The following is a 26,002-nucleotide window of genomic DNA, read 5'->3' as shown; positions in this document are numbered from 1 at the left end:
CTATGAGGGTATGTGCACACTACGGAATTTGCGCAGAAATTTCAAACGGAGTCCAAGTGGAGTCCGCCTTTCCCATTGGCTCAATGATATTCTGAACCAAACACCATTGGAATAAGGGAGACTGTCAATGTTTATAAGGCCTGTTTTTTGAACACTTGACCAGGGCTTTTAGGAAATACTGAGAGTTGTAATTTCGCAAGATATGGAGAGCTAAAGGTTAGAGAGTCTCTTATAGGTTCATGCAGTAAGGACCCGTGGAATAAAAGGCTGTCTGTGCAAAGGGAAGAGCTCCATGCACCGCTACCATATGAGCTCTGAAGAATTGCTATGTTGGTTTTAAGGTTTTTACTATCATGGTGCTTAAACACAGATGACAGGAACAAACAACTTGTCAAAAATAGACAAACCTTAAAATTGGGCAGGAATAAAAATCACAACCCCACACTCGTGAGCAGTTTTATGAGTGCCAATAATTGATCCAGTATTTCTGCAACAACTTTCTATTGCTTCTCATGGACATTTACAGCTTCAAAAGAATAAGTACAGGAGAGTTCATAGAAATAATAAATGTTTATTACAATGGTACAAAAGGGAGTGATCACACAGAATAATCGTGGGATAGTCATTGCTCGGTACTATTAGTATAACTTCATTCTTGGGTAGATCCAGGTAGTAGAGCTTGACCTAGGACTTGTCTTCTTTGTAGACTTCCTGTATTGGTAAGAGATGAAGGAGGGTTCCTGCTGTACAGATCGTGGGGACAATGCTACAGAGATGTTGTGCTCCACATGTGACCTTCTCTGTAGCCAATTGTTACCGGGGATCAATCTCATGTCACCATTATCCTCCCCGTGCATTCTGTGCTTGGGTTCTTCTTGTAGAATGGATGGTGGATGCCTCCAGGCATGACATCTAGACTCCAGCAAATGCCTTTGTTTTGGCGTGGTGTTAGTTACAAACCTCCCACAATGCTGCCCTACATCCGCCTCTAGCCAGGAGGGCACGTGTCTTTTTGTTTCTCTCCTCGATTCCCTAAATGGATCCAATGGAGAGAAGCCTAGGGACCCATGAGTACCCTGCTGGAAATCACTTGGTTGACTTCTGAAATGTCTTGTTGTTGGTATCCTACGTGGGCTTTGTGCCCTATGAGACAACCTGATCGTTGCAGGAGAAACATCAAGGATCCTAGTTGTAGGCGACCTCTGATATCTGCTGTGCCACATGGCATCCGAATATGTTTTATCATCTGAAAATTGCAGCCTCATTTGTTCTCTTGGCGGATTAGGCGCCTCTAAGAAGGTGTCTTCTAATGGTGTTCTACTCAGACATTCTTGGTTAGTGGCCTGTGAAGTGGAGATGTGTCTGATATTATGTGAAGACCTATCATGTGTATATGGCGGATCTGTCAACATATCATCTGCCAATCTCCATCTAACCGGAGGACTACAGGCATTTGGTGTTGAACTGGTCATCGGCTTAGCTCTCCTCGCCCTGCAGAAACCTGATGCATTACGGTCTTGTCGAATGAGTTCAGAACCATAGCTTGAAGAATTCATATTCAGCAGACTGTGAGGGCTTTGAGATGATATGTGCTGATACTGGTATGAAGGATCCGGTCTATGATGGCTGGGCTGGTGCAAAATGTCATTGAACTTTATGTCATATTCTGGGCTTGGCTGAACATGAAAAATGAAAAAATCAGTCAGGAGTATACCATCGGGTAAATATCAGAAACAAAAGTGCAGCATATTGGGTTATCATGCTTTGACTTTAAGTGTTGCTGTCATTATAACTTTCAAAATCTAAATCAACAGTAGATGTGATATAAAGCAAGTTTGCATTATACATTCATTGTTTTTTTTGTTGTTATCATGCTGTAAAACAAAGCTGAACTTACCAGAAATCCAGGCCCAGTCTCCTGAAGGCAGATTCTCTGACTTGTGCTGGTTGAAAAAAAATGCAGATGTGTAGTCAACCGACTACAGGACCGAAGACCAAATCCACACCAGAATACGAAGAGCGCAGGAGTATACACAATTTACACACGGCGGTGCAACCAGAAGTTATCCAAAAGTAGATGGCGTAATAAGTCAATGTTCTTTTATTGCAATAAAAGAACATTGACTTATTACGCCATCTACTTTTGGATAACTTCTGGTTGCACCGCCGTGTGTAAATTGTGTATACTCCTGCGCTCTTCGTATTCTGGTGTGGATTTGGTCTTCGGTCCTGTAGTCGGTTGACTACACATCTGCATTTGTCTTTCCCACCGTCGGTGGTGATGTCCCCCAGTATAGCTGCGGAGTACACCCCTTCATGCTGCATTTAGAGTTGTGCCTAATATTCGCACAACTTATCCAGGTGAGTGGATCCTTGTCAGATTTTCTTTCCATCCACCTGGCCACTCTTCACTACACGAGGAAGCGCCCCCTGTCTCCCTTCTTTTCATTTCGGTTGAAAAAAAAAAACAGACTAAACAGAAATTCCGGCCAGTACAAAGAGTCACGGCTCAATGTGTCCATCAGTCACATGACTGCCTTCTCTCTGTGAGCGCTCATATGGCCTGGGATACACAGGACTTCCTGTTTTCTGACACTTTGAGAAAAAAAGAGTCAGAAAACAGGAAGTGCTGTGTTTTCCATAATAACTAAAAAATAATCAATGTAAATTGCAAACTAGCTTTATATCACTGTTGATTTAGATTTTGAAAGTTGTGACAACAGTGACACTTTAAAGCGAATGTACTGGCGCCGGCACGGGAACTGGTCCACGGTTTAAAAAAAAGGACTGCGGCATCGGCATCCCTGCGCTAGTCTATTAATGTAAAAATCTTAATGCGATGTTCCTGATGGTACATTTGCTTTAATGCCCCCCTCACTTATATATCTATTGTGGTATACATCCAATATGTATAAAGCCAACTCAGTATTGGAGCCTATTCCATACTCTGAATCCTGGACGCTCATCCACCTAGTTGCTACAATCCATGCCAACAGTGGCATATAGATGTTCACATCCAGTGTTCAATTGCCTCCCACAACTCTACATAACAGGTTACCAATTGGTTATCCAGGCTGTGGGGGTCTGCTGAAGGACAGCCGTCAAGAATATTCTCCTATTATACACTACCATAGGAAGGATGTAATATGAGATCAGCAAAATAACAGTACATTAGTATTGCAGTGTGCTGTACTAGCCAACCCATAATAAAGTCCTCTTTCCTACTTTTCAAATAAGAAATAAACATTTTTGTATTACCAATTCCAATATATCATAAATGAGGTGAGTGGAAGCATAGTTATACACATCATGGCTTCTAGTAAGACTCACCATCTTTATGAGTGTGTGAGCCGGACTGTCCCTGGGATGTGTCAGAAACCTGATGGGGGATGTCTGTATTGGACACTTTGCTCTCTGGGTTCTTGGGACTGGTTTTCTAATGAGGGTCCCCCCTTTCGCAGCACATTGCCATCCTTGATCTTTATATATATCAACATGACCTACAAAACAACAAAAAAGGTATATCTCAATATACGTGTGTAAAGTAAGTAAAGAGTACAAAAAGAAAAGGCTAACCACCTTCCATGTTAAACTTCATCTAGTGAAATGTTTAGTAAGAGGGATCATGATAGTACACTACAAGAAAGTCGTATTGGCTTGCTTGGCCATAGTAGGCAAGCCACAAGCTGTACGGCAGGGGAACACAAGGTTTAAAGCAACTGCATAATCATTATGGTTAGATGAAAGGGTTGGCAGTCACTAGGGGATATATGATGGACCAAGAAACACCAAGTGTCATGGATACACCACTTGTGCCAAAGGGGAGTTGCACAGTGTTGAGCCAACTTGAAAAACTGTTTGGGTTCGGCAACATTCTCCAAACCCAAACAATCGGCATTTGACTCCTGGAGGCTGGAGAAGTTGGATGTCATCCTAGGGAGTCCTTGAAAACATGGATACAGCCTATGGCCTATGGCCGTATCCATGTTTTCATGGCAACCTTAGTTCTCCATCCAACATTTTTAGCCACCGAGTCAAATACTAATTCCTCGGACTCGGAGAACGTTGCCGAACCCAAACAGTTCGGAAAGTTTGCTCAACAGTAGTTTTCCTTGCCCAAGTGAAGTATCATGGCTGGTCATCTTGGGAAACGCCATAGTACACAGCATCCATTTTACTATGGTTTAATAGTACTCAGTAAATCACGCTGCTATAAACATCTTCAGGAGACGGATTCACTTTAGGATCTCTTAGCTGGCTGAGTGCAATGTCGCCTTTCCATGGCGGCTAATAAATGTGTCCCGTAAGGGATATTTCATTACGGATATTCCAGGTTTTGCTCTCTTTTACAGACAGACAAGCTATGTATTTGTGAAGTGATTTGTGTGAAGCCTCAGGCGACCGACCTGTCAGGCTGCCAAATCCATCACTCTTGGAAAACTTTTTAAGTAGGCGTCCTTTTAACGGCGGGAACTGGAAGCCGCGCGGCAGGGTGACCTAAATTCTACCAGGCGCGAGATTAGACAGAGCATTGTCCACACTCCTGCTGTATCCTCGGCTCAGACACTCATCCTCTCATGTGCAAACATTAATATTAACACATCGCTGAGGGGAGAGTCTTATGTAATTGAACAGTCGCCGAGGTTATTAGTATAAAATAAGAAAGAAAAGAAGGAGCAGATCGACTATAAACCGTGTAGACGTAATCACAACACCTTGACCAGGGATGGGGGAACCTTCGGACCTTCAGCTGTTGATGATGGGAATTGTAGTTTTACGACATCTGGAGGGCTGAAGGTCCCCCCCCCCTTCTTTTCCCTAAACAAATGCGGCAAAGCAGCTCTGGACAATGGAAAGGGGATATGGATGGGGAAAGCCTGCAAAAAATCCAAGAATGGAAATCTTCAGTAAACTGTATTAGGCCGGGTTCACACTGCGTTTATTTTCAATTTTTATCTTTTAATTTAAAAAAGGATAAAAAACTAATGAAAAAACGGATGCATTTGTTTTGATCCGTTTTTCCACTTACTTCCATTATAAAAAAAAACAATGCATCAAAAGCATACACAAAAACATGGTCAACCACATTTTTTTTTTTATCATGGAAGTCAATTAAAAAAACGGATGAAAGGGATGTATACAAATGCATCTTTTTTTTCATCCTTTTTTTTCATAAAACAGATAGCAAAAACGCAGTGTGAACTCAGCCTTAGCCACGCAGTGTGAATGGAAACAAACAGCTAGAGCTCATCCGAGTGCTTCTGCCCCCTTGTTTTATCAAGCAATTGGGGTCTTAGCACCTGGAATAATAAGTTTTGATGGCAGAATTGATGATACTGCTGGAGTACATGGTGCTGAAGAGCTGTCAGATGACTCCTAAGCTGCAAGTTCTATCCAAAGAGGCAGAATTAGAAGACTTCTACCATCTTTGTAATTTGAGGCATGGTGACTAGTGGGCAGAATAGCATCTAATGCCAAAATACTGTTATTTGTTTTACATTGATGAAATCCTTCTAGCAGCAAATGCTACACTAAGGCCTCATCACTGACATATTCATTGCAAACAGCGCCACCTAGTGAGCAATGACAGCATTTCCCAAAATGTCATATTCTCATAATTTACTCTATGTTCCCACTACATAACGCTAAACTACGGCTGTTGGAATTGATGATCGTGAACATTAATTCTGGCCGTTGTTTTTCAGCAGCGGACGTTGTTTATGGTTATCATTACAAAGGTGGAACTCAGCCTCAATGTGATACAAATCCATCCATATTGCCAAATCACTGCAGGACACAACACCGGCATCTTGCTATCAAGGGATGAAATTTATCTTTATTCATAACATGAATTTCTCTGTGCAAACCAGTGGGGGGCACTGGAACAACAGCAAATTTGCAAAAATTGCTTAAAAGAGATAACTTTCTTAGCCAATCAGCAGAGCAGGTGGTGGTCACATGACACTTCCCTCCACTTTGTAAGTTGGAGATTTTTCCGTCCCTTTTTACGGACACTTTGGAGACCTCTAATTTCGCTTTCATAGGGCGAGATACAGAGGCATTACTACAAAATAAAACCTCTCTTGATAAGACATGCCATTCAGTGACAAGTATGCGCCCCTAAAAACTTTCTCTAAAAACTTATTTTATTGGCTGGTACAAAGGGTTGGAAAAAGCAGCTTTCTAAATTTGGCGATGAACTTTAAAATCCATTAGAATGATATGATCCTTTGAAACAGCATAATAACCTTGGATGGTATTAGCGTGGCGTTCCTGTGCCCCGCTTGCAGCTACGTGCCAGGATTTCAGTATCACACGCAGACAGCTGCCCCAATTATAGCAACATTTTAGGCAAATTGCTTGAGAAAATTGCTCCCGATTGCTCAGAAATAGCTTGTAGGTTCTGTCAGCTCGCTGCCGGTCTCCACATACAAATGGCTATGTAGCTGTGCAATAAGGTGACCTACTTCTCCTCCCACACGGGATGCCAAGCTGGTAGTGTGTAAGGCCCCGTCTATGTTTAGTGTCTTTGGGGTTCTCTGTAGTTTGTTTGTAATTTCTATGCCTGCCTTCATCCATTTAAGTGTCTTTGTCTTCTGCCATTATCCAGGATTAGATAAAACACAGCTACCTTTTTTGTATAAACAGCGCCACCCCTGTTGTGTGTGTATACACTACCTCTCCTCGCTGCACGGGGTCCCAGCGTACTGCTCTCCCGCCCGGCCAATCAGTGGCTGCGGCAGGGCAACACACTAATTGGCGGGGCGGGAGAGCAGTACGCCGGGACCCCGTGCAGCGAGGACAGGTCATGTATACAGACACAGCGGGGGAGCCGGGTGGCAGCAGAAGGGGTTAAGGGGCCGGCAGAATTACATACACGCAGCGGTCATTCAGACAGCTGCGAGTATGTAGTGACAGTGAACTGCCAGGACCTAGCCGACTCGCAGCGACATTTACGCTGCGAGTCTGTACGTGTGAGCTGACCCTTAACCCCTTAACGACATCGGGCGTAAACATACGCCCTCGCGCCCTGGTACTTGGCGCATCAGGGCGTAAATTTACGCCCGATGTTTCCCCGATCGCTGCGTGTTCGCACACAGCGATCGGGGAAGATGGCCTGCTATAAATCATAGCAGGCCATCTTAGCTTCACGGCACGGGGGGTGGTTAACACCCCCCGTGCTTACGATCGCCGCTATAGGCTGATCAATTCAGATCAGCCAATAGCGGCGATCGGAACCTTTCCGGGTCATCGGTGACCCGATGAGCCGGAAAAAAATGGCGGTCGGTGCTGTCCGAGGACGGCACCGACCGCCATTTCTGTAAAAAGTAATGGTGATCGCCATGCCACCGGCCCGATCGCCGTGAACGGCCGGCCGGCCGTTCACGGCGATCAGGCCGGTGGCACGGCGATCAGAGTCCCACAAAATAGTAAATACCTGCCCTGGACCCCTCAGCTAGGTAGCCGAGGGGTCCAGAGCAGGTATTTGTACATTACTCACCTGTCCCGGGCTCCTGATCGGCGTCTTCCGGGTTCGCGGCGTCCTCGTGTTCGTTCGGGTCTTCGGCTTCCTCCGTGATGTCACGTTCGGCTTCTCTCGGCTATTTTCGGCTCCAGCGTCGGCTTTTTCCGTATTTTGCGCTCTGCTGCCCTCTAGCGGCTGATATGTGTAATACACTTATCAGCAGCTACAGGGACGTTCAGAATGTAAAAAAGTTTTTGGTTTTTTTTCCAAAATTTTTTTTTTCTATTTTCCGCACCCTATCGCCGCTGAGTGTTGATCAGCATCGCACGAAAGTGCGCTGCTAATCAGCAACTCCTCCTTTTTGGCGTAGGGTGTTTTTTTTTTCTATATTCTACTGCCACGGTCTGCTGATAAGTGCCGCACATAAGTGCGGCATTTATCAGCAACTCCTTTGTTGGCGTAGTTTTTTTTTTTTATACTTACTGTAATAAAACACGTAAAAAACACTACATTACACCACACTACATTGAATAAAGTTTGACACTACACCACTACATACCCCATATACCAATCCCCGTATAAAGATGACCCCCAGGGTGTTTTCGGCGTCAGAGGGATACGTTATTATTGCCTCCGACACCGAAACAGCCAGTGAGGATGAATGGGGGGATCCTTCTTTCCTCCATTCATCCTCATCATCCTCATCATCCAGTGACGTGTCTGGGGGTAGCGTAGCGTACGCTGCCCCCCAGACACGTCTTTTCCGCCAGTACCGTCCCAATAAGAGATCACGGTATGGCATGAAATTCTACAAACTCTGTGAGCGTACCTCAGGGTACACTTACAGATTTAGGGTACGTGCACACTGCAGAATGGCGAAGGATAGCCCTTCGTGCATTCCGCAGCTGGCACCCGCCGGCGGACTGATGTGGGCGCATGTCTCTACCCGTGTCATAGACTCCATTCTATGCACGGGCGGATTCCGTCGTCCATCCAAAGAATGAATACGTTGGACGGAGAGCGGAATCCGCCCGGGCAAAGAATGGAGTCTATGACACGTGTGGAGACGTGCGCCTGCATCACTCCGCCGGCGGGTGCCAACTGCGGAATGCACGAAGGGTTATCTGTCACGATTCCGCAGTGTGCATGTACCCTTAGAGTGTATGAAGGAAGGGACACCCGAATGCAGCCCCCAGATGCCCCCTCCCCCCCCATCCTCGGAACAAGTGGGAAGATCGTCCGGGAACTGATCTTCCCACTGCTGGATAAAGGTCACCACCTGTACGGGGATAACTTTTATACCAGCGCCCCCTCTTCCGGTCCCTCGCTGCCTGAGCTACTGTAGCTTGTGGCACGATCCGTAAATATCAGAAGCAGTAATAGCGCCCTAATATTTAGCAGCCATGGAGCGGACCCAGCGCTTCTGGATATGAAGGACCCCGTATCGCACCAGGACAACATTTTCCAGGTGACGTCCCCCACACTGGAGAAAGGGAGACCCCAGAAGAAGTGCAGAGTGTGGCGTAACAGCGGGATCAGAAAGGACGCCATTTTCCAGTGTGACACCTGTCCTGATCACCCCGGCCTCTGCATACTGGATTGCTTCAAGGCGTACCACACGTCATTGGGGTTCTACATTATCTAAATTCTTCCCCTTATTCCTATTTCAGGGGTCACGTTGAACCAGGGATTATTCTGATCGCCAATATGGAGTCGGGAAGGAATTTTCCCCTGTGATGAGGCTACTGTCGTCTGCCTCACGAGGGGTTTTTGCCTTCCTCTGGATCAACACAGGTTGAGTTTGATGGACACCTGTCCTTTCCAACCTTATAAACTAATAATTGCCCTAATACCCCCAAATAAATTAGAATTGTCCCTTTTTCCCAGCTAAGTAGGTATGGCCGCCATTCCCATTAGAGGATGCCATGATGCAATTACAAAGCCTCTGTGCGGCCAGGACAGTAGAAACCCCCCACAAGTGACCCCATTCTGGAAACTACACCCGATAAGGAATCTAACAAGGGCGGCAGCGGGGATATGGCCCCCTGGTGACGGCCACATTTGGGACGTGAAAATGAAAAAAATGGTATTTTTTATTTTCTCGGCACGTTCTACGTAAGTGCCCGTCACCAGTGGGGTCCATATCCTCACTGCACCCCTTGTTAGATTCCTTATGGGGTGTAGTTTCCAGAATGGGGTCACTTGTCAGGGGTTTCTACTGTCCTAGCAGCACAGGAGCTTTGTAATTGCGACATGGCCTCCATCCTCCATTCCAGCCTCTAAATGGCGCTCTGTCCCTTTGGTGGCTTGCCCTGTGCCCATATGGCACATTATGCCCACATGTGGGGTATTTTCGTACTCAGAGGAAACTACCCTACACGTTTTGTGTTCATTTTCTTTTTAACCCCTTGTGGAAATGGAAAAAATCAAGGCTAGACCAACATTTAGTGTAATTTTTGTAAAATTTTTACTCTAAATCATTAATCTTGTCATGATTTTTTCATTTTCACAAGGGGCTAAAAGATAAAAAAAAACAATAAATGTGTAGAGCAATTTCCCCTGAGTACGGAAATACCCCACATGTGGACATAAAGCGCCGTGCGGGCGCAGGGTAAGCCTCCGAAGGGAAGGAGCGCCATTTGGTTTTTGAAGGCTGGATTTGGATGGAATGGATTTCGAGGGGCCATGTTGCATTCAAAAGGCCTCTGTGTTGCCAAGACAGTTGAAACCCCCCACAAGTGACCCCAATATGGAAACTGCACCCCTCAAGGAATGTAACAAGGGGTGTAGTGAGCATATGGACCCCACTGGTCACAGGCACAAATGTGGAACAATGTGGCGTGAAAATGAAATATTACATTTTTTACACTATAATGTTGGTTTAGCCTTGAATTTATCATTTTCACAAGGGGTTAAAAGAGGGGGAAAAAAACAAAATGTGTAGAGCAATTTCCCCCGAGTCCGAAAATACCCCACATGTGGACATAAAGCGCCATGTGGGCGCAGGGCAAGCCTCCAAAGGGAAGGAGCGCCATTTGGATTTTGGAGGTTGGATTTGGCTAGAATGGATGATGAACGCCATGTCGCATTTACAGAGCCCTCGTGCTGCCAAAACACTGGAAACCCCCCACAAGTGACCCCATTCTGGAAACTGCACCCCTCAGGGAATCTAACAAGGGGTGCAGTGAGGATATGGACCCCTTGATGACGGGCACATTTGTGCCATGAAAGTGAAAAAATGAAATTTTTTACTTTTACGTCACATTGTTCCACATTTGTGCCCGTCACCGGTGGGGTCCATATGCTCACTGCACCCCTTGTTAGATTCCTTGAGGGGTGTAGTTTCCAGAATGGGGTCACTTGTGGGGGGTTTCCAGTGTCTTGGCAGCACGAGGGCTCTGTAAATGCGACATGGCCCTTGAAATCCATTCCAGTGAAATCCAGCTTCCAAAAGCCAATTGGCGCTCCTTCCCTTTGGAAGCTCGTCCTGCGCCCCCTTGGCACTTTATGTCCACATGTGGGGTATTTCCGTACTCGGGAGAAACTGCGCTACACATTTTGTGTCTTTTTTTCCTCTTATCCCTTTAAGAAAATGAAAAATTGAAGGCTAGAACAACGTTTTAGTGTAAAAAATAAATTTTTCTTTTTTCACGCCATATTGTTCAGAAAATCTGTGAAGCACCTGTGGGGTCCAAATGCTCACCGCACCCCTTGTTACATTCCTTGAGGGGTGTAGTTTTCTAAATGATGTCCCTTTAGGGGTGTTTTTTAGGTTTTGGCACCCCAGAGCCTCTGCCAACCTGAAGTGGTACAGTCAGAAATGACCAAATATAACAGAGGCATTGAAATTCACTGGGCACTCCCTTATATCTGAGGCTTGTGGTTGCGTCAAATAGCGCAATAGGGTCACATATGGGGTATTTCTATAAACTGCAGAAACGGGGCAATCAATATTGGGGTGCATTTCTCTGGTAATAGGTTTATAATTATGAAAAATATTGGATTACAATAACATCTCTGCAAAGAAAATTTAAATTTTCTAATTTCTTACACACTTAGCTTTTATTTCTGTGACTCCCCTAAAGGGTTAAAACACTTTCTGGATATGCTTTTGCAGAGTGTGGGGGGTGCAGTTTCTGAAATGGGGTGCTCTGTGGGGCTTTCTAACATACAGGCCCCTCAAATACACTTTTAACCTGAACAGGTCCCTAAAAATATCTGATTTTGAAATTTTACTGAAAATTTGGAAATTTGCTGCTAATGTTTTAAGCTTCCTATTGTCTAAAAAAAATGAAAGATCGTTTAATAAATGCTGCCACCATAAAGTAGACATGTTGCTTATGCTATTTAATATATAATTTATGTGGTATATCCACTTTCTGTATACGCAAAAAAGTTTCTAAGTTGGAAAAATGCAGTTTTTCACATTTTTTCACATTATTTGGTTTTTTTTCATAAAGATTCGTTATGAGTATCGACTCCAATTTACCAGAAATGTAAAGTACAATATGTCACGAGAAAACAATCTCAGAATCAGCCGGATAGGTAAAAGCATCCCAAAGTTATTAATGAATAAAGTGACACAGGTCATATTCATAAAATTTGTCTCTGTCATTAAGGCCATTTCAGGCTCTGTCCTTAAGGGGTTAAAGGGGTTATCCAGTGCTACAAAAACATGGCCACTTTCTTACAGAGACAGCCCCACTCTTGTCTCCAACTTGGGTGGGGTTTTGCTGCTCAGTTCCATTGAAGTGAACTGGAGACAAGAGTCGTGTTGTCTCTGAAAGAAAGTGGCCATGTTTTTGTAGCACTGGATAACCCCTTTAATTCCAAAGTCCAAAGTGTTTCCCAAGCTGCTGAACTACTGAGGGCTATACCACCTCCTCAATCCCTCTCCCATCCCTATTCCTGCTGGATCAACAGTCCAGAGAAGGGATAGGGGCTAGATTTGTCTAACCTGCTGATAGTTCCCCTTTAAATTCTATTTTTGGCAAACGTCCTGTGTAAACACTATAGAGTCTGATGGTTAGTACCAGCATTCTTCGAATGTAGGAAAATATATTAAGAAGTTGTTTTTTTGTTGATGTGTTTTTTTGTTTTTATTTCTCCCGCCATTGGGTCCGAGGGGGTGGGGGTGGGATAGGGGGTGGGGTATAGTTAATATAGAATTGCGTACTCCATACTATACCTGATAATAAGTAAAAGATTCATGTCTAGGGCTAGGAAAGAAGTAAATGTTATTGAACTAAGATAATGGATGATTATATGTTATATTTGTAACCGGAGAAGGAAGAACCAGGGTGGCTTGTTAACCTTATGTTGATAATGGGTGAAAGGATGGGTTGTAGGTGGGGCCGTGGGTCTGGACACAATCGGGAGAGAGGTAAAGATAAACGACTGAATATAAGATTTGAGGGATCACCTCGGTTGTTTTTAAGGCCGGCTCTGCTCTTCTTTAAGTCTCAGTAGTAAACATATAAATATTTATTTAATTAATTTTTATTTATTATATATATATTTTTATTCATTTAGTTATTTTTTTTTTACTTAGTATTCTTTACTATTATTATTATTTAAGTTTTAATTATTATTTGATTTCACTTATTTATTTATTTTTATAACACCTGAGGTGTGGAGGGATGATTTGGAATGGAAGCTGACGAGGCCCTTCCGGGAGGCCCTTGGATGAGGCCCTTCCGGGAGTTTAGTTGAGTGTATGGAGCACTGGTGGTCTACCTGAGTGGGCTTTCCTGTGCTCCAGGAAGGAATGGTTGGTGGGAAGGGCTCTGTTGGGCAAAACGGCTCCAGAGATGGGGCGGTTCGGCCAGAGAGGGTACCCTGAATGGATGGAATTACCAGGTGGATAAAGAACAGAAGTATATCTCTGTAATCTTGTAATTTCATTTATTTTTATTTTATTTATCTTTTTTTTGTTTGTTTTCTTTCCCTTTTGTCTTTTTTTTTTCTCTCCTTTCTCTTTCCCCTTCTTTGGGGGGTGAAATGTATGCAAGGGGAGTGGAACTCTGCTAAGCGACAACCGAGTCTGCTGGCTAAGTGTTGACTTTATAATTTTTCAATTAAGTTAGTTTGTTGTGCTCTCCCGACGGTGTCTGGATTCTGCGGTTAGTATAGTGGTAACATATAGTGGTGGTGTTAGTAAACTGGGATATACTGTTGGTAAGGGGAAGATTTTAGATAGTACCTGGTAAAGGGATGGATTGAGCCCCCTGGTGAAATCCCCTCCGGACCATAATGCTGTTTGGTTATGGTTTATAATGGATGGTAATGAACTAGACCGGGTATATTTAGCTGATGGAGATTGTATGGGGTAGGATGTGGATAATTGAGGTTTTAACATGATTTTGTACTATGGAAAATGTAATAAAGAGAAGAAACTAAAAAAAAAAAAAAACACTATAGAGCCACATAACAGAGAGCCACTCAGAAATGTTAACAGGTAACTGGTTAGAACGTTTCCTCCACCAATGGTCCATTCCCTATATTTCACCCAAACCACCTTCTACTGAGCTGATCCTACCAAAAAGTTGTCTCTATACTGGAATCTGGTCCTATATTTCCCGATAATCAGTGCCTACATGTATTTCTCATTAGGACATTCAGGTAAACACTAGATCTGCATGCTGGGACCACAACACAGAGCAAACATACAGTCAATCCAATGGACCAAAAAAGACTGAACAGCTTAAAGGGGTTGTCCAACGAAAAACTTTTTCTTTCAAATCAACTGATATCAGAAAGTTTTGTAATTTACTTCTATGAAAAAATCTCAAGTTTTCCCATACTTATTAGCTACTATATGTTATGCAGGCAATGTTGTTTTATTTTCAGTCTGACACACTGCTCTCTGCTGACATCTCTGGCTGAGACTGTCTCGGTTTTCTATGAATCCCCATAGAAAACCTTTCTGCTTTGGACAGTTCCTGTCTCGGCCAGAGATGTCAGCAGAGAGCAATGTGTCAGACTGGAAATAAAACAACATTTCCTGCATGACATACAGCAGCTAATAAGTATGGGAAGACTTGAGATTTTTTAATAGAAGTACATTACAAACCTATATAACTTTCTGACACCAGTTGATTTGAAAGAAAAAGATTTTCGCTGGACAACCCCTTTAAAGGGGCATTCCGCTCAAAACTAACTCTTGGTATGTTGCTGCCCATGGGGATAACATAACAAACAGTGCATTCTTACATTTCCACGCAAACCTTGCGTTCTTCTACTGCATATTGGGGTCCTGGCCACATCGATCCCTCCTCCACTTCCGAGACGGACTCATCTCAGGGTGACAGCCCGCTCAGCTATTTTTCTTAAAGAAGAAGTCCGGCGAATTTTTTAATTCAAGTATTGTATCCCCCCCCCAAAAGTTATACAAATCACCAATATACACTTATAACAGGAAATGCTTATACAGTGCTTTTTTCCCTGCACTTACTACTGCATCAAGGCTTCACTTCCTAGATAGCATGGTGATGTCACTTCCTGGATAACATGGTGATGTCACTTCCTTGATAACATGGTGATGTCACTTCCTGGATAACATAGTGATGTCACTTCCTAGATAACATGGTGATGTCACTTCCTGGATAAAATAGTGATGTCACTTCCTGGATAACATGGTGATGTCACTTCCTGGATAACATGGTGATGTCACTTCCTGGATAACATGGTGATGTCACTTCCTAGATAACATGGTGATGTCACTCCCTGGATAAAATAGTGATGTCACTTCCTGGATAACATGGTGATGTCACTTCCTGGATAAAATGGTGATGTCACTTCCTGGATAAAATGGTGATGTTACGACCCGATTCCCAGAGCTGTGCAGGCTGTGGCTGCTGGAGAGGATGATAGCAGAGGGATGCTCAGTGCCCTGTGTCCCTCAGTGTCCTCCTGCCATCATCCTCTCCAGCAGTCACAAACAGTACAGCCCTGGGAGTCGGGTCGTGACATTATGGAAAAAAGCACTTTAAATGCATTTCACGTAATAAGTGTATATTGGTGATTTGTATAACTTTGGGGGGGCAATACAATACTTTAATAAAAATTTTCGCCGGACTTCTCTTTTAAGGGCCCTATTCCACGGGATGATTATCGTTTACATAATCGTTAACGGTAAACGATCTAAACGACCGCTATTGCGAAAGACCTGAAATCGTTCACCCATTTACATGGAACGATAATCGTTACTTATGATCGTTCTTGCGGTTGTCTTGTCGCTATTGCGTTCGTCACTACTGCGAACGACCGAACGACGTCTTATTCAATGCGAACGATTTGCAAACGAGCAACGATAAAAATAGGTCCAGGTCTTATTAAACGATCAATGATTTCTCGTTCAGTCGTTAATCGTTAACTGCTATTCAACCGAACGATTATCGCTTATATTCGAACGACTTAACGATAATCTGAATGATAATCGTCCCGTGGAATAGGGCCCTAACTCTCATAAAAGTCCTACTTACCTCCTGATGAGTTCAAATGGCACTAGGGGATAAAGCTGCTTATAGAGCTATTAGATTCCTAATAACAGGACTTTCTGGAAACAAGTGATGGACCTTACCTCTCTGGCTATGCTCCGGCCTTTTCTGTGAAGCTACACTAGATGGAGTACTTTTTCTATCGCGTAGTCTCCCCATTTTCTCAAGTATCGCTTGCCGGGTCTCACTTATCAGGTTGCGGCCAGGGAAAAGTGAGTGTTTATTCAGCATATTGACAATGCTGTTGACTGTCTCCAGAATAGGTTTGGGTTGATTTCTGCAAGGAGACGTGGTTCTGCTCCCTAGACTGGCATGATCTTTAGTCTGAAGGCAAGGCTGGCACTTTTCTGATTTCTTCTCTTGTTGGTTGTTTGGGAGATGTTCAGATATGCAGACTGGCATTTCCGGTGAAGAGACATTGACATCTTGATTTTTTGACTCTGGTGTAGGAATAAGGCCTAGACTGAGGCTCCTCTGGCTTTGCGGTGTCCCTTTAACTGACTCTGCTGTGCAGTGGGAAGTGCCCGTCTTCAAAGTGCCCACCTTTTGGCATGTGGCAGTCTTCCATGTGTCCACCTCCAGGCTTGTGCCAGTCTTCAATGTGCCCACCTTCTGGCGTGTGCCAGTCTTCATTGTGTCCATCTCCTGACTTGTGCCAGTCCTTAATGTTCCCACCTTTTGGTGTGTGCCAGTCTCTGATGCATCCACCACTTGGCGTGTGCCAGTCTTCGATGTGTCCAGCTCTTGGAGTGTACCTGCCTTCGATGTGCCCACCTCTTGGCATATATCAGTCTTTGATGTTTCCACCTCTTGGTGCGTACCAGCCTTCGATATGTCCACCTCTTGCCGTATGCCAGTCTTCAATGTATTCACCTCTTGGCATGTGCCAGTCTTTGATGTGTCCACCTCTTGGCGTGTGCCAGTCTTTGATGTGTCCACCTCTTGGCGTGTGCCAGTCTTTGATCTGTCCACCTCCTGGTTTACTAACCTCCCTATGTCAATAGATTTGATCTCTCGATTGAAAATCCCTTGGTGTTGAGTAAGACGGTTCTCAGTAATAAACACCTGCATTGAGTTACCGAATTGAGAAACCATTTTAGCACCCATGTTGTTCCTCTGCAGAGCCGATCGAGGGAATGTCCTCTTCTTGAAGATTTCAGGATGTGACTTGTATTTTGCATTGTTTAGTTCTTTCTTTGTTTTTCGCCTCTTGACTTTGGCCTTGCTAGTATTACAATCAGAGATCTTCCCCAGGTCGCCATAAAAAGAAAAGACTCTGGAGGTTGAGGCAGCAGAACTGGCACCTGGGTCTGTGGGATTCTTTGATTCATTACGACATTGGGGGTCTTGAGACATCACCTGCGACAAAGAAGTTGGAAACGTCAGAATCAATAAGGACATGTGAACTCAATGAACTTTATACAGAAGATGAAAAATAACTCCGGCTTGGAGCTTAGACACTCTCCATTATGTATACTCACTAGAGATGAGCGAACCTGGAGCATGCCCGAGTTCATCCGAACCCGATCGTTCGGCATTTGATTAGCGGGGGCTGCTGAAGTTGGATAAAGCTCTAAGGTTGTCTGGAAAACATGGATACAGCCAATGACCATATCCATGATTTCCACATAGCCTTAGGGCTTTATCCAAGCTCAGCAGCCACCGCTAATCAAATGCCGAACGATCGGGTTTGGATGAACTCGGGCATGCTCCAGGTTCGCTCATCTCTAATACTCACCTGTTTCAATGTCTTCCATACACATGAATAGCGTCCTCTCCTATGCAAATCTAGAACATGTAGTGTCATATTTTGGTCTAGTTTGTGGTGTAAAGACTTAGGGCCCTATTAGCAATTAGAATTCATTTATTACCACTGTCCTCCGGTTTGCTCTCAGTTCTACTACTTTGACCTCTTTACCAGAACAGCGCTGTGGGTTTTGTAGTGGTCGCGCCTGGTACTGCAATTCTGCAACTTAGTCCAATTCAAGGGGTTGCCAGTAGAGATTAGCGCAACCTAAGCATGCTCAAGTCCGATCGTTCGGCATTTGAATACCGGTGACTGAAGAAGTTGGATGCAGCTCTAGGGAGTCTGGAAAAACATGGATACAGCTTATATTTTCCCGGACTCCTAAGAGCTGAACCAACTTCTTTCAGCATAAGTTGCGCTTATCTCTAGCTGTCGGCCAAGATGAGAGAAAAAAAGTTAAAAACTCCATAATCATCTGCTGTGATTCATCTCCACTTCCATTCTGCTGGTGCCCGATCTCCACTGTGCAACAATGGCGGCAACAGCCTCAGCCAGTGATTGAGTGGGACCAACTTGTGTTGAGAGAAGACCAGGAAGTGGTCAGCAGCGGGGACTGGATGCTGAGGGAAAGGCAGGTAAGTATGGATTTCTTCTTTTTCTTTTTACCTCAGCCCAATGGTGGGGGGATTAGGATAGGTAGGTATTGATTTCTTTTTTTCCTTTTTACTTCAGCCCAATGGATTACAAAAGGTAAGTATGTATTTCTTCTTTTTCCTCAGCCCAATGGTGGGGGATTACGATAGGTAGGTATTGATTTCACTTTTTACTTCAGCCCAATGGTGGGTGATTACAACAGGTAAGTATGGATTTCTTCTTTTTACCTCAGCCCAATGTTGGGGGATTAGGATAGGTAAGTATTAGAGATGAGAGAACCTGGAGCATGCTCAAGTGCATCCGAACCCGAACTTTCGGCATTTGATTAGCGGTGGCTGCTGAAGTTGGATAAAGCCCTAAGGCTATGTGGAAAACATGGATATAGTCATTGGCTGTATCCATGTTTTCCAGACAACCTTAGAGCTTTATCCAAGTTCAGCAGACCCAGCTAATCAAATACCGAACGATCGGGTTTAGATGGACTCGAGCATGCTCGAGGTTCTCTCATCTCTAGTAGGTATGGATATTTTTTTGATATTTTTTTCTTTTTACCTCAGGCTGGCTGCTAAGAAACATTTGTGTCAACAACCCCTTTTAATGGGATGTCTGGAAACAGTAAATATATTACCATTGCTTGCTCCCTAGTAAACCCTTTAACGTGAATAGGACTAAGCTACAGGAACAGTAACAGCCTTTTTTTCAATCTCTATAGATATGTAGTAGTCTGTAGCAAAGCCGGGCCTGGTTCGGTGGAGTAGTCACTCTGAGAGTACAAACCCACACACTGTATACGCAGCGTATTTACTGCTGCGATATGCAGCAAATACGCAGCAGATACGCAGCAGATTAGATCTAAATAACTGTACACAGCATCAAATCTGCTGCGTATACGTTGTGTGGGTTTGTACCCTTAAAGTGACTGTACCACCAGGCCCGGGCTGAAGCACTGGAGGCGGGCCAATCCACCCTTAGTGGGAAGAAACCCCAGTCCCTCCATGACGTGACTCCATTAGAATCAATGGAACCCTATCATGGAGGGGCGGGGGTTTCCTCCCATTAAGGGTGGGTCGGCCCGCCTCCAGTGCTTCAGCCTGGGCCTGGTGGTGCAGTCACTTTAATGGTGGAGGCCCACTGATTCTCATGCAACCTCTGTACTGGGTCGTCCTAAAGCAATATGGATCCGCCGCCTCACCCCGATCATCCTGTATGTGGGGTGGTGCACAACTGGACCCAGTGCTCAATATACTTGTCCAGCGTGATATGGCGACTATACAAAGAGCGCAGCAACTTTGCTCCATCCCGGATAGTCAGGTTATAATAACAACAGGTGTCGTAATAGGATCTGTACATCCACCATCTATATACAGTCAGCCCATCCGTACACGGCACCACTATACCGTTACATGGGACAGTGGAATGTGGGGCCCTCAGGACTTGGGGCCCAGGTCTCAAGCTAATGTGATACATGCATCCAAAACAGCTGCAACTTTATTTTACACTGAATCCTAACAACTATAACAATAAAATGCCCCAATCCTCTAGTGCAGCTTGTATAACTTTATACACGACTGGTGACTACTACCATCACTGAGCAGGTGTAATACTGTAGTTATCTCATATACCTAGGTCATATAGCCGGATAACGGTTTCTAGAAAAAATATGGCGGCCGCAGCATCCGTATGGAAGCATGACTCCCGGCTCTAGCGCTGTACGCCACAGCAGAAACCGTCAACCAATCCACCCCCCTGCTATCAACACTTGGTATCTCCAGCCCCGCGCCGCTAACCAGAGAGAATCGTTCATTGCTTTGCTAGATAGGGGAGGGATTATCACCCCTCTAAAAACAATCATGGTTCAACCCAAATCTAAAGGCTGGTCTAATCCATTACAATTATAGAGGGGAGTACACAGTGTTCATTTCCGCGTTGATAGAGCTACTTCCTGGACGCGTCCATTTAGTAAGTATTACAGGGGGGGAGAATTGTTAGTTATCAGACTTGGTTTTCTTTGGAAACGAGACTTGTGAGAGGGAGTTCCCCTGCGTTGTTGTTGGGTGGTGCAGCCCAGGAGGGGAGGATTGCTGCTGAAGACAGTGGAAGAAGGGAGAGCAGGTGAGCGAGCTCAGCGTGTGGTGTGGAGGGGAGGAAGGACGCTGCCGGCAGTGTACAGCAAGTGCAGGAGGGAATGGAGCGTTATGTATGGCACACTGAGCAAAATGTGCCTGGGGCAGTTGCCCATAGCAACGTCAGAGTCCAGCTGGTTGCTAGGGGCAACGGCCTTTCATCCACTCTACATTTAGAGGGTCTCTTTTCATGGGATTTATTAAAGGGGCTGGCCAGGATTAGAATAACATGGCCGCTAGCTTGCAGATACAGCGCCACTCCTGTCCTAAGGTTGTGTGCAGTATTGCAGCTCAGTTCTATAGAAGTGAATGGAGTTGTAATACCACACACAACCTGAAGATGAGTGGTGCTGTATCTGCAAGAAAGCAGCCATGTTGTTCCAGCTATGGACTCCATAGTCCTCTTAAAGGGGTTATTCGGTGTCACACAACTTTTAATACATTGGTGCAGTTATATAGTAAACAATAAAGAGCCTGTACTTACCTGTCCGCGCTCCCCAGGTGTCCTCCTACAGGTCTCCACCATCCCACAGCCGCCGCCTCTTCCAAAAAGGAACTGGTCACGGGAGTGACAGCCCATCAGCCAATCACTGAGTGAGACAGGACAGTCCCGCGGCCAGTGATTGGCTGAGCCCGCTGTCACTCCTGAAAAGAGTTTCTTATTAGAAGTGGAGGGACAGCGGAGACACCACAGGAGGACACTGGGTGAGTGTGAAGAGTTAAAAGGGGGGGTGTCACAAAGAAAACTAGGTCTATACTGATACATGATATAAAAAGAAACATTTCCAATGTACAGGCATGTCTAACAATGTATAGTGAGAGAGCTATAGACTCACTAATCCCACCATGGGCTGTTTTGTTTCATTATCTGTTGCCCCTGGTTACGGCCCACTGGGCATACACTTTCTTGGGTTGCACATGCTCAGTTCAGTTGTCACATGATCTGTCTGATTAGTACTGGCAGTTGGTTTTCAGCAGGAACCTTTTCAGCAATTTGCTCTACAGCAGCTTCTCTGTGGGGTCAGACCAGGCAAGCTTTCACTCCTCACACACATCAATGAGGCTTTGGCGTCCATCATCTTGTCACTATTTGTCCTTCTCTTGGTCACTTCTGGTAGACCCTGACCCCTGCACACCAGGGACACCCCGCATGGTCCATGGCGCTCACTTCAGCTGTTAGTGGTTTTCATTGCAGACATTATAGCCCCCAGCATAGATGATGGGTATCTGAAATCTTTCTGTGTTACTTCACCACAATGACATCATTTCTTGTCTTTAGGACACTATGTGTGACGGTGACGTGAATCCTGCTGCAGTCCCCACAGCTGTGAATGACGTTCAGGGGGATGGACGATGGATGTCTCTGGTCAGTTTTGGATTGTTCTTCAGTCTCGATGGTTGCATGCTGCTATATCCCCCACCACCACACACACCCTATACACAGCTCGATTATCATGCAGCAAGCCTTAAAATTAATAAAGAGATGTACTTACCTGTCCAGGCTCCCCTGGTTTCCTCCAGCCTTGTTCCTGTATTCCTGTATTCCCTGCCGATTCGGCCGATTATCGTTCCGTGTAATAGTACCCTTACACTTCACTTGGATCAGAAGTCCCCGAGGTGGGTGTGGTGAGCGAGGAACAAGGCTGGAGGACACCAGGGAAGACTGGACAGGTAAGTATAATCTTTAATTTTTTTATTCACCCTATCGATCCTTCAGCTGATCTTTGTCTTTGTTACATGGAGCGATAATCTGCTGACTCCTGATTCTGCAGATTATTGTTCCGTGTAAGAGGGCCCTAAGAATTGTGAAACTATAACTCCCACACTGCCTAAGCGCGGGTTCACACTACGGAATTCTTGCGGACAATGTCCGCGGAATTCCGTCAGCTGTCTGCCCGGACATCTGGGCGGCCCCATAGACACCATTCTATGGGCCGGCGTATTCCGCTATACGCTGAAAGAAGTGTCATGTCACTTCTTTTAGCGGATCGCGGAATACGCCGGCCCATAGAATGGTGTCTATGGAGCCGGCGGAAAAGCGCGTGCCCGTGCGGGCGGACAGCTGACGGAATTCCGCGGACATTGTCCGCGAGAATTCCGTGGTGTGAACCCGCCCTAATGCTGGAAGCACAGCTTATAGACCATGACTGGAGAGTTTGTAAAAGAAAAAGTTCTCATTGGTCATTGATGCTTACAAGGTCCATAATAGATTGGCCGGGCTGTGACTCCTGCCATCACCTCTGATCAGCAGTATGAAGCAGCCATCAATGTTCACTGCTGCTCTTCCTTGTAATCACTATACTTTTAGGGAAGCATCGGCCTGTTCAGCTAAGATACCCTATGTAATAGGACCTTTAGTAACGGCAAAATTACCCCATTCATTACAATAGGAGGTAGAGTGCAAGAATGCACAGCAGCAAATGTTTATAAAGCTGTAGCACTCTCATTGGTTCTGGGAAGGAAAAGCCATCAATTTTAAAAAACCCGAAGCACCCCTCTAAGAGCTGTACTCTGAGCCAGTCTCCCTCCCCCCTTTCACAGCATGCGGTTTCACAGATTCACTGCAGCTGCATCCCCCTCCTCTCTGTCTTGTATTATAGTGGTATATTTTTATGTTTCTGAGCAGCTACATACATCCTGCATTATAATGGAGCCAATGTTGTGTGTCTTTTAGCACAATCACTTTGTGGCGAGCAGCAAAGACAAGGAGCCGGAGGTGGTGTTTATTGGAGACTCCAATGTGCAGCTGCTGCACCAGCTAGAGGTGAGGGTCTTTGATATTGCTGCATGTGCCGTCATTTCTGTTGTCCAGCGGATTAGTGAATGTTGTGTGTCCTCCCCCTCCGTCAATTCTTGGCAGTACCAGGCAGTCTGTCATGTAGAAGGAGCTGGACTATAAGAAAACCATTTGGAGTCTTTGTTGTGTAATTGTCTTCTTCCCTCTCAGATCTGGAGGGAGCTCTTCTCCCCACTACACGCTCTGAACTTTGGGGGACTGGGTGATGGCACCCAACACGTCCTATGGAGACTCAAGAACGGAGAGCTGGATCACATTAAACCAAAGGTAATTTGTGTCCAATAATGTCAGTTTATATACTCTGACACATAACTGTTCACTAATCCAGAAACACACTACAACTACTCCAATCATCTGCTCATACTATGAACAGATGATGGGAGGAGTAGTAGTGTCTATCTGTCCCACTGCACCAAGCAGGGAGGGAGGAGGTAGTTAGATGCACCGCCACTTCTCTCCCTCCCTGCTCGGTGCCCTCCATTTGGGGAGCAAATGTCCTTTGCATAAACATAGTCTATCAATAAAGTGTAGTTTTTACATTACATTACATCTTCCATACACTTCAATACAGTCCATAGGCTTCTACATATACTGCGCCCCCTGCTTGACACTCTATAGGAATAACACCTGATTCGTGACGTCACATTTTTTGTGAGAATTTGAACACTCCATGATCTACTAAATTAAGGGAAATAGTCCTATATGTGCATTTCCCATAATTAATGTACATTAGGAATAACATATTAAAAAATACTTTTGGCCGAACTTCTCCTTTAAGGTAGGATCTCTGCTTGCTGACAAGGTACAAGAACACTCTCCCTTTCATCCAGAGGATATAAACCTGTCCTAGTTCAGAGCTCCCACAGGGCGGCTTATCATCTTTTGGGAGTAAATGTTTTCACTTACAAAATATGGCGCCTTCCCATAGGATAAAAGTTACATTAGTTTTGAGTTATATTCTAGAAATTGTTGCCCGAGACGTCCCAGTTATGTCAGGGGAGATGAGGGCAAATAACAATTGTGCTTCAGTCACACCTTCAATGTAGTAGTACAGGTACTTAAAGGGTTACTCCGAAGACTTAAAAAAATATACAGTATCTTTTTCTTCCAAAGTGGAAGGAAAAGTGAGTGCAGTATGTTTTATAAAATGCAGGTGAAGCGGCCGGCACCCCTACATCCTACATCTGAAGCTGTAAGTATTAAAGAGGGGGGTGCTAGCCACTTTAAGATTGTTGAAATCATTGCGTCGGGGGGGGGGGGGATTTCTGTCTTGATCATTGGTGGTCAGTGTGGTCTGGCCCTATAGCCCTCTCCTTGGCACTGTCCAGCACTGAAATCCATGGCTCTTATGAACTTGCTTGGGCTGGGGAGATGATCCACATGTGTCTTACTGCACAAAAAACAGCACTTGCTGTACATCTGGATCCTCTCCCGCAGCTGGATCTGGATCAACTTCATAAGGGCCATGGATTACAGGACCAAACAACACTGACCAACAGTGATCAAAAAGGACCGTATGGTATTGACAACTGTACCAAGAATAATTAACCCCTTCCTACCCTGATTGTCGCTCCCCTGTACTATTGCTGTACCCGTACTGTCGCCGTTGTTACTGTATGACATCCTAAAAAATAAAGGGACCTTTACCAAATAATGCAACATTGTGCCCACTTTGTAGTTCAAAATATTTTTTTTCTAATTCTCTTCCTCTAAAACTTAAAGCAAAATATACAATATTTTTTTTGGGTAATACATAGAGCAATGACCACTTGCTGTGGAGACGCTGACACGCTCTGCAATAGCAACAGGCAGCCCCCCCACAAGTACTGAATATAAGAATATATATGTGGGGATGAGGTCGGGACCCTGCTCTGTATAGTGCTGTGCAGCAGAGCTTGATCAGAGAAGGGGTCTTGGAACTGCAGGGTTTTGACAGCCCTGCAGTTCCTGACACAGACTTCAATGGCAGCAGAGGGACATAATGGCATCCCTGCGCCAGCGCCAGTCTATACATATGAAAAAACTTAAAGCGATGTACCTGATGGTACATTTGCTTTAAGCCCCTTCTCAGTGGTGAGGTCCCCAGCTATCATACATTTCTTACCTGTTCTGATGGAGAATACAGTTCTCTTTGCCGCCACCAGGGGGAGTTCACTGTATACTAATGTAGTAGCTGTAGGGATCCTTATGCAGAGATTTCCTCCAGCAGTGACTGTGGCCTGTGTGATGGGAGGCAGAGGATATGGAGCCCCTTAGGAAGAGTTTGGAATATATGTAGATCAAATCAAATAAATTGTAGGAACAATCCTGCCCTAGGCCTCCACTATTATTGTGTTCAACATCCTTAACGAAGTAAGAAATAATAGATATTGAAGGGAACCAGTCACTATAAAATCGCCCCTGCAGCTATAAACACATTGCTATACGTCCCCAAGCACTGTTTCCAGACATATACGTAAACTATGAGCGTTACTTATATGGCCCGAAAACGTACCTATGCAGGCATGAGGATGGTCCTCAGCTGCTAACTAGTCATGGCTGCTGGGGAACATCATCAGCAATCACGCCTCCCTGCGAGTGTCAGTGTATAAGAGCCTGCAGCATCATGAGGGTCTGTACCTGAGCACCGACGCTCCCAGAGAGGCATGGTTGCCGAAGATGTTTCTTACCAGTCATGACTTTCTATGAGTTAGTAGGAGAAGCAGGACTCCCAGCCCA

General features: G+C 44.9%; 2 protein-coding genes across 10 annotated transcripts in view; one reads left to right on the top strand and one right to left on the bottom strand.

The window, feature by feature from the left end:
* The window catches only part of PAFAH1B3 (platelet activating factor acetylhydrolase 1b catalytic subunit 3), a 40,459-nt gene that overhangs the window by 12,919 nt on the left and 1,538 nt on the right, over positions 1–26,002 (top strand). The window contains exons 1-4 of one of the 6 annotated variants that reach the window (XM_069947521.1): positions 20,263–20,323; positions 21,767–21,853; positions 23,162–23,251; positions 23,435–23,551. In XM_069947521.1, coding sequence (XP_069803622.1) covers positions 21,773–21,853; positions 23,162–23,251; positions 23,435–23,551 — 288 coding nt within the window. In that variant the 5' untranslated portion in view covers positions 20,263–20,323; positions 21,767–21,772. The other 5 variants (XM_069947518.1, XM_069947517.1, XM_069947519.1 and 2 more) reach the window with 5 other exon arrangements.
* Positions 556–21,021, bottom strand: LOC138769210 (uncharacterized). Of its 4 annotated transcripts, none has more exons than XM_069947512.1 (4): positions 20,972–21,021; positions 16,047–17,322; positions 3,331–3,500; positions 556–1,676 (listed from the first exon to the last, which is right to left on the bottom strand). In XM_069947512.1, the coding sequence occupies exons 1-4, from the start codon at positions 21,011–21,013 to the stop codon at positions 639–641; spliced, it is 2,526 nt and encodes an 841-aa protein (XP_069803613.1). In that variant the 5' UTR covers positions 21,014–21,021; the 3' UTR covers positions 556–638. The 4 variants fall into 4 exon arrangements, with proteins under 4 accessions (XP_069803613.1, XP_069803616.1, XP_069803615.1 ...); XM_069947515.1 differs by lacking the exon at positions 20,972–21,021 and adding an exon at positions 20,255–20,523; XM_069947514.1 differs by lacking the exon at positions 20,972–21,021 and adding an exon at positions 19,987–20,230.

This window comes from Dendropsophus ebraccatus, chromosome 12 (assembly GCF_027789765.1).
Source record: "Dendropsophus ebraccatus isolate aDenEbr1 chromosome 12, aDenEbr1.pat, whole genome shotgun sequence".
Classification (NCBI taxonomy): Eukaryota; Metazoa; Chordata; class Amphibia; order Anura; family Hylidae; genus Dendropsophus; species Dendropsophus ebraccatus.
The sequence above is the reverse complement of the archived record's forward strand: the minus strand, read 5'-3'. Positions and strand labels throughout refer to the sequence as shown.